The following is a 9,312-nucleotide window of genomic DNA, read 5'->3' as shown; positions in this document are numbered from 1 at the left end:
AATTACCTGGTAAGCTTGTCTACAAGTCTAATTTTTCTAAATGGTAAGGTCTTTAGGGTCAGCACTACCTGGCAATGTATTCCTTGGGCAAGTGACTGAATCTTTTCGTATTTACTCATGTATAAAATAAGGATAGCTTTTCAACAGGACTGTGGTGAGGACTAAGTACATAGCACAGAGAACAGCACGTGTAATAGGTAGTCGGACGCTTTCCCTCTCCCGGTCCTGCAAACTTACACGATCTCTACCCATTGCGCCACCATTCTCCAATTCACTGTCATATCCTTCCCCAATTCTGTTTACAATCTAGTTGATTCTAAAACCAACTAGTTGTTTAAAAACCAGCAAATACAAAACAATGTAGTATGGCACTAACTATTTAGATGCTGACAAACTTCCACCTTCATTAGTTTAGCAGAAATTTATTGAGTGATCGCCTAGGAAAGGCAAGGTGCTAGGCACTGGGTATTCACTGGTGAACAAAGCATCTTCGGCGTTTAGTAGAGAAAGAGTAAAAAAAGAATAAATACCTAGCTTAAAAACACATTAAGTGCCACGGAAGAAATAATCAAATGCAGTGATGAAGAATGGGGAGAATAACAGAGATTTACTTAGGAAGGATGGCCTTTCAAAGGTGACATTTAAAACGAAACCTGACAGATAACAGGAAATTAGACCTGAAACCAAGGTCTTGCCAGTAGGCCAAATTAACTCGTACAAAGCAGTGAGGCAGACGAGCCGGAAGCATCTGGAGAGCAGTGGGAGACTGATGGTAAGGAGACCACCACACGGAATTAAATCCAGCCTCTTCCCCATCTCCTGAGGCCTGGCTTGATTTGGCCCCTGTCCTCCATGGCCTGCACCTCTGGCATTGCTCATGTGGCCTGCGCTTCCAGTACCTCGCATACCTTAGGCTCAGTCCCACCTTAGGCCTCTGTTTTGCTGTTCCCTATCTGACAGGCTCTGACCCTGATGTTTCCCTGGTCTACTCTCTTCTGACCTTTGCTCATCACCAAACATTATTTTGGTGACTTTAGTTTTTGTCTCTTTGTTCACACTAGAATGTAAGCTCTGTGAGTTTATTTATATTTATTATTCCTGTAAACCTGGGTCTGGGTATTTAAGAGACGTCCAGCCGACATGGTCTGTTGCAAGAATGCAAGGTAAAGAATTGATCAAACGGTGTGAGACAAGCAGTGGCCCTCTGGAAGCGAGATGTTTTGAATTAAAACGGGAGAAGAGGCTTGGGTACAGCTACTGAGCTCATAGCTCGTTAATCTTCACTAAATTAGGCGCTTCTTCAGAGCTGGAATGGTTTTATTCATCTTGCCACCATCAACGCCGCGCCCAGGGCCTGGCACACGGTGGCAGCTCCGAGGATGGATGTGTACAGAACAGCTGCAGGTCTATTAAGCTGGCTGCAGCACATTTCGGGAGAGAGGAGTAGTCTAGCCAGTCGGTGAATCCGCTTCTTGGGGAGAAGCAGGAGCGCTCGGCGCCGCGTCGCGCAACCACAGAGGCAGGCGGCAGCTCACAGCTGCGCACTACGGCCTCCCAGCCAGGCGGAGGACGCCCGCCAGCTCCGCGGCTCGCGCGTGCGCATTGTGTCGTTCCCGCCTCCAGCAAGATGGCGGAGGCCAAATAGCGAGGGGGCGGGGTGTGGCCGCCGGAAACCCGGCTGCTGCCTGGGGGAAGCTTCGGGCGAAGGCCCGGGAGCAACGGGCCGTAGCTGGCGCGATGCTGTTCCCGGGAAGCGCCGTGGGCTACCGGTGAGGAAGGTGAAGTACGGAGCTGCCTTCTCAGGCCTCCGGCAACCCCTATGTACGCCTCCCGGCGTTCCGGTCCCGTCGCCGCTTTGCCCGCTTCCGTGCCATCCTCGAGTCCCGGGAACTGGAGCTTCGGCGGCGGCGGCGGCGGTGGCGGCGGAGGCAGGGGCTGTGTCCCGCAGGAAAGGGAACGCTCAGGTGGCGCCCGTGCTTCTGGCCGCGAAGTGAGCGCCTGGCAGGTGAGTAAGGCTGCGGGCTTCGCGTCTCCCGCCCCGGCTGCGCTCTCTCGGCTCGGCCCCGCCGGGCTCCGCACCCGGGGCTGCTTGGCCCGCCTCTGCGGCTCCCGGTCCTACGCCTTCCCTGGTCCGCTCCCCCTTCAGTTGTCCCCTGGCTTCGCAGGTCCTCCATTCTCACCCGGTGGGTGGGGGTCGTGACGCCTGCCGCCGCTTCCCCGGCTTGAGAGGAGGCTTCACCTCCTGTGTAGGTCGTTTAGGTGGGTGGGTCGTCCTCGCCTCCTGGGTTGGCCGTTTCCCCATCTTTCTTGTTTCGACCTTCTTTCTTCCTTTAAAAGTTTTTAACCGGAAAGATTACCCAGTAGCGAGGCACGTTGAATGACAAAGAAAAAAAGTCTTCCTATCCAGAGGTCAGTGAATTCTGCCCACCTCCAAGAAAGAACCACATTCCCAGGAGACAGGGATGGTTTTGGAGGGGATCTGACTTCTGTGACCCCGCCGACGTCTTCGGAGTACAGTAGAGGAGTGGTGTCTGTGATGGCAAATGATTGTTCGTGTAAATCATCTCTTTTGGCGTAGTGGATGTTTGGTCTCTGAACTTTGGAAGCGGGGGCGTGAGTTTTATAGATCCACTGAAGAAATTGATATAGTGTTGTGTTCCTTTGGAGGGGGAGACCTTGGAGGTGGACACTATCAGTGGCACAAGAAAGGATACGTGATTTATTCTTTTATTGTGCATTAGCTTAAATTGCACATTGAAGTTTTAGAATACGGTAGTATTGTACAAGCCCTTTGTTTTATTTAGAAAGGAGTAAAATGGAGAAAAGCTTTTGAAGTTCAAAATGTCTCACGTTTCTTGTTTTCTCAGGTAATAGTACTATTTGACAATTCTTTTAATAGTTGATTTTTTTAAACATACGATTTAGGTTTATGCCACTGTCAGCTCTCCTTCCTTTATAGGACTGGTAATCCAAATTATTGATATAAGAAACTGCCCTAAATAATATGGTACTTGCCAGAATTTGTAAGTGCAAACTGCTGAACCATTCACTACCAAGTGGTAGTGAAAGAAATTGCCGTGGCTGATTTTCTCATCTGTGGTTGGATAATGTATAAAGAGCCCCAAAACCGTAGATACAGTGTTAAAAATAGAAATGATAGAGATTGCAAATGAGTAGGCCTTTTAAGTTAAATTTTAGAGATAGAATTGTTTGACTGATGGCTGTTGTGTTTTGTTTTGTTTTTGTTTGTTGAGAAAAGGTCTCACTACATAATCCAGACTGGCCTCCAACTTGGTGGCAATCCTCATGCCTCAGCCTCCTGAATGCTGGGATTACGGTTGTGCGCCACCATACCTGGTAGAATTCATTGATTTAAAAAAAGTGTTTTTGCTGATTATTGTAACTCATTTATTGTTGATAGCCTTCACGTTTCCACAGCCAAAAACTGCATGTTTATAAACCTGTTGCCTCTCAATTCTGTGCTTTCAGTTTGAAGGGACAAAAGGCAAGATGGGACTGCCAAGTCACTGGCTGGCTGCTTCTGCCAAAATAATTTTATTGGTCAAAAGACTGACCACAAACTCTCCTTGAAACTTCTCTTTCTAGCCTGGCATGATGGTGCATACCTGTAATCCCAGCACTGGGGAGGTTGAGGGAGGAAGATTGCCATAAGTTAGTTGGAGGCCAGCCTGGGGAACAGAAGCAAGTTCAAGGCCAGCCTGCACTACCTGGTGAGACTGTCTTTTAAAAAAAAAAAAAAGAAATACCAAAATTTCTCTTCCGCTTAACAGAGCTTGCTTTCTCCTTCACTGTTTTTATAAATAAGTTTTTGACTCTATTCACCTATCTCACTAGCTTACTGATCCCGTGGTCATCAGTTTTTACTGGCTTATTGGTGGCTTAGAAAAGTGTTTTACTCTCTGTGGACTTTAACCTTTCCAGTCTCCAATTCTGAATAAGACATTATTATCTTTTATCAGTTGGATCCTTGAACTCCTGAGAATTGCCAGAAAACAGTAACACAGGATATTGATTAGTTTTCATATAGTTAGTACTGTCTGCTGGGTCTTCAGTGTTGTTCTCTAGTTTGTCTTATTTCCTAAAAGTTTGTATAGTGTCATTGCTGGGGCAAAATACCCAACACCTGCAAGTTAAAGGAGAAAAGGTTTATTTTGCCTCACAGTTTGTCAAGATTTTAGACCATAGTCCACAGGCTTCAAGGTAGCACAGCGTGGCAGAGAGGCATCACAGAGGAGAGACTGCTCATATCCTGGCAGCAAAAAGCAGAGAGAATAAGGGAGGAGGGAGCTGTACCCTTATAGGCCACGCCTCTAGTGACCACTTTCTCTGACCAGGCTTCACCTCCCACCTTCAGAGTTAGCTATATACTCATCTAGTCCACTGATGAATATCATGCCCCCATGATCCACTCACCTCCAGAAAAGCCAGCCTATGAGTGATGGAGGCTTTGGAGAGACAACCAGATAAACACCATAACAATTAACAAATAACAGTCTCTTTTACTGAAAATTTTACTGAAAATTTCAACCATCTAAGGGCGTACTCCCACTACTTCCCCGTTTTCTTTACAGTATAATCTTCTTACGTACTTCTTATTACTTCTTAGTCCCTTTTCAGGGGAAGGAATATCTTTTCTGGACAGCCCCCTCCAGGTACGTCATGAGCATCCATTTCTCTCTCGCTAGAACTGACCATTATCACTTGTCCTGTTCAAATGCTGCCTCTCTAAGTTATGTAGATACTTTTGTCTTTTCTAGGGCTTCCAAATCCAAACACTATCTTCACTATGACTCTAGGATGCCATTCTGAATGTTGAGTCCACTGGATTGTTTGTTTTTTTGTTTTGTGTTACTCCCCAAAAGACTCATTCTCTCATCCCAGTATCCTAGAATAATGAGAACATTGACTTTGAGCAAATGTTTCAGTCTTAGATTTGAAGTCTGTTAAAACCAGTTACTTGTGTGACTAGCTTGTGACTATAAAGTAGGATGTTAGACATGCCTCACAGGTAGATATTGAGGGAGTTAATATATGTTTTAAGTGTCTGTCTATGCAAGTGAAATAAATCATTTTACTAAAATTGCTGTTTTAAAAGTCACCTGTGACTGCCTGACCCCTTTTCTTATGTCATCTTTTTTATTTTTCAGATCACTTATAAAATATATTCTGTGGTACTAAAATTATTTAATTCTTTGGTTCTTTTACATGGTACTTCCTAATTCCCTATTTCTCTGAAAGTTTCTTCAAATTTCCTACACCATCTCAACTTTCTTCTTCCCCCAAACCATAGCTGGTCCCTGTATTAGTTATGCTGCACACTTATTTAAAAACAAAAGTATGTCAGGCACAGTAGCCATAAGCTCAGCTACTTGGGAGGCTGAGGCAAGAGGATCACAAATTTGAGGCCAGCCTGGACAACAGAGCAAAACTAATTAATTAGTTAATTAAATATGAAATGGCTTGGAGAATGGTTAGTTCAGAGTCATGTCCTTGGGGTTAAGGTCCCAGTTCGCTGCTGTTCTCTCAACCTTGTCCTCCTGCTTGGGCTTTATGCTCAAATTGCCTTCTATCCTTACAAAAAGATAGCTACCGGCAATATCTGTCTTCATTTACTTCCAAAGGAAAAGAAATGCTTCTCTTTTGGTCCCCAAAGTCCTCAGCTTTACACTGATTGAACAAACATAGAATATCATAGTACTAAGCTTAGAACAATGTCTTTGTTCAGAAAGATGAAATTATTCTAATTGGCCTACCCAATTGAGTGAACCCTGTTTAAAAATAAGCGCTGTGGCACAGTGCAGGGTAGATAAAATGGGTCTTGGAAGGTAACCAATGTCAAGAATCTGTATACTTCTTACTGTGTTTTTTCTTGGTGATCATATCTTTTTTTCTTCATCATGTAGGTCATTTCTTAGTTGTGGGTGTTTCTCACTTCTGTAACCTTATTTCCCATCTTCAGATAGTCAGTCTGCTATTTTAAATACATTGCCACAAGTTTAACTCATACAAAACTAAATCAGTTTAATCTGCATTCTTTCCTCACCTGACGTGTTTATATGTGCCTGTATTTATATCCTCCTTCCTCCTGATTTCTCTTTTGTAAACACCTTTCTCAGCCATCCAGTCTTGAAATCTGGCAATCATGTTGCATCTTCTTCCTCTGTCAGTTGTCAGATCTTCAATATATCTTGTACTAATTAGGCCTCAAGTTATAGTATACCCTGTATCTCCCAAGAAGAGAAGCGCATAACTTGAGGATTCTCTGGTTAGTGTAACTATACAAAGACTTCATCAAGGATCTAGGTGCTTTTTGGCTGTCCTTACTATGCTGACCTTTTTTGACTTAATTCTATTATGATTGCAGGTGGTTTTCTGTTCTGGGCATCACATTCTTACATAGCTACCAAAGACAGAAGTTTATCCTCTTGTCTCTTGACTAGGCAAATAAACTTTCCACCAAAGGCCTATATCACATAGGAAAAAAGCATTTCAGAGCAGGCTAATGATTGATGAGAAGGTAAAATGCTTCTAAAGTATTATTGTATGGAAAAGTAACTTGAAGAATTTTCCAACAGTAGTAGCAAACTAAAAGCAATGTTTACTCCCAAGAGTTGACATAATCTGTTAAGTAGAATTTTGACAAACATTTAGCTAATAATAAGTGACTACTTCTAAATGGATTGTTTTTATAGTTAGAATATTTGCATTGCATATTAGAGTATTAAGATTCTTTTAAGATTGATATTAGGTACATTTAAACATACTTGGTAGAGCATTATGAGAAGTTTGTGTGCATGTGTATACAAATAGATTTGTGGTTCATGGTTCTACTTGGAGAAAAATTTGGAAATATATGAAGACATTTTCATTTGTCACAGTAGCTGTCAGGTCCCACTGACATTAGAGACCAGATATGCTAGGTATCCTATGATGTTTGTAGTAGTCCTACACAACAGAGAATTGTCTCTTCAACAGCAGCACCATGCACCTATACCCTAAAATAAGCAAATCTATATTCATGTATTATGACAGAAAACCAAATTCTAACTGGCTTAAACAAAAAAGGAACAGTTAGACCTTGTAGTTAAACTTTAGCTAAGCCATCAGCCAGTGGCTCACGTGAAGTCATCAGGACTTGGCTCAATTTCACTGTGTTTTACTCTGCTTTGTCATTCCTCTAGATTGAGTTTCATTCTTGGGCTGGTGTATTTATAGTGGCAAATTACTGTAGCATTTTCAGACTTATTGCCCTCCTACACAGTAAAATGAAGAATCTTTTATATTTGATTTTGCAAGTTGTTGTTGAGCATCACCACACAGAATCCTTTCCAAAACACTTATCCATAAAACGTTTATCAGCTCCTCTATTGTGCTACAGCTTTACAGTCTGAGCTCTGTTATGTGTCAGGTTCTGTGGATATTGACTTTCTGTGTTTTGTGCATTACTCTGCCTTGTCTTAACTAAAGTCTGAAAAGTTCTCTCTGGCTTACTGGTATGACCACTTATGAAAGGAATTAATGAATGAATGGTTTTGTGTCTAACACAAAGGAAAGTTGTAGGAAGAACAGAGATATACAAGGCCCCCATTTCTTCAGTAATTGTTACTGAACCCTGAATTCTACTGTGCCACAAAAGCATATTTATGATCTTCTTATGATTAACAATATTCATTTGAAAGCCTTTCTGAATTCTTGTAGTGTTGTCATTACTGTCATCCCTCAGGACCCCTGTCAACAGGGAATTGGTTGTAGGTCCCTCTGTGAATGCTCACATCTCTTACATAAAATGGTGTGGTATTTACCTATAATCTATTATAGATCCTTATATTTTAAATCATCTCTAGATTGTAATATGGGATGTGGTTGAAAAAACAGCAAATGTTTAAATTTTTGAGAATTTATTATAGTGAAAGGTATGTTGCCATTAATCCTTTTAGTACATTACCTCTTGCTGGCATAAAATTGACTACAACAAATAATCTGTTGTCCTTGATATGGCAGCAAGAAAGAATTCCCTTTCATGTCTGACATAGGGTATTTATACCTTGTCTTTAACCTTAACAATTTCACCAGAGATTTCTTCCCGTCTACTTTTTGGGAATTTCCATGATTGTTCTTTTGCTTTTTGTAGTCCATTACTGTTTCATCTTTTTAAATATACTTTCTTAAGGCTAGGTGTAAAAGCACATTTTGGCTAACTGTATTTCTAGTTTTGGTATGTAGTATTTTTATGATTCACTTTCAGTGGTTTCTAATTTTCATTACAATTTCTGCTTTGACTTGTGGACTGTTTGAAAGTATTATAGTCTCAATTGCTAAACATTCAAAGATTTTTCTAGTTACTTTTTTTCATTTTTAAGTTCTGATATTACAGTATAACCCAAGAACACATTCTATATTGAGACCTGCTATTTCAGACTTTAAGATGTGCGTTATGGCCTCTGTATAATACAGTCATCCCTAGGTGTCTATAGGAGATTGGTTTTAGGACTCCCTACACATACCAGAATTGATAGATGTGCAATTCCCTGTATAGGACATAGAATTGACACGTAACTTACGAGTGTCCTCCCATATACTTTGAATCATCTCTAGATTACTCAAAATTCCTAATATAATGTAAATTATTGTTGTCCCCATTGTTTAGAGAATGACAAGAAAAAAATTTGTACAGGTTTAATACTGATAATTTTTTTTCTTTCCCCATATGTTTTAGATCTATGGAATGCAAAATCCAGTGATATAGAAGGACAACTTGTAGTTACTGAGTGCAGTATTAAATTTTTTTCATTAGGACATGTTAATCCTGCATTTCAAATCTTGTGTCATTAGTAACCTTATGTTTGCTTTTATCAGTTACCAAAAAAGAGAATGTTAAGTTATTCATTATAATTGAAGATCTGATTTCTCCTGGTAGTTCTCTCAATTCTTATTTTATATGCTTGAGTATATGATAGTAGTTGTACAGAAATGTATGATAGTTGTATATTCTCAGTGACAACATTGTGGGGCTCTATTTTATTCTGGCAGTACTTTTTGCATTAAAGTCTAGTTTTGGATTTATATAAGAACATTGTTTTTAACTTCTATGTACCTGAAGTGCCTTTTTGTTTATTTTAAATGTGTTACTTGTGTTATATGGTTAGAATTAAATCTCTCATATTATGTGTACATTATGCTTATATTGTCTGTTTATTCTTTTTTCATTTTTATAGGCATTTAATTGGCTATTTCATCATTCATGTTTTCTCCCTCATTATTTGGAGTTACGACATCTTTTTATATTCTTCT

At 40.9% G+C, this 9,312-nt stretch overlaps 1 protein-coding gene across 9 annotated transcripts in view; it reads left to right on the top strand.

The window, feature by feature from the left end:
- The first annotated feature begins 1,671 nt into the window (after window positions 1-1,671).
- Window positions 1,672-9,312, top strand: part of Apc (APC regulator of WNT signaling pathway) — a 116,034-nt gene continuing 108,393 nt past the window's right edge. For 4 of the 9 annotated variants that reach the window (XM_063245453.1, XM_063245452.1, XM_023561410.2 and 1 more), the window contains exon 1: window positions 1,672-2,005. In XM_063245453.1, the coding sequence (XP_063101523.1) occupies window positions 1,820-2,005 (186 nt within the window). In that variant the 5' untranslated portion in view covers window positions 1,672-1,819. Of the gene's footprint in view, window positions 2,006-3,606; window positions 3,732-9,312 lie in introns of all 9 variants that reach the window. The other 5 variants (XM_063245455.1, XM_063245454.1, XM_005008005.3 and 2 more) reach the window with 2 other exon arrangements.

This window comes from Cavia porcellus, unplaced genomic scaffold (assembly GCF_034190915.1).
Source record: "Cavia porcellus strain 051 isolate PalLab524CR breed Dunkin Hartley unplaced genomic scaffold, mCavPor4.1 scaffold_2, whole genome shotgun sequence".
Classification (NCBI taxonomy): Eukaryota; Metazoa; Chordata; class Mammalia; order Rodentia; family Caviidae; genus Cavia; species Cavia porcellus.
The sequence above is the reverse complement of the archived record's forward strand: the minus strand, read 5'-3'. Positions and strand labels throughout refer to the sequence as shown.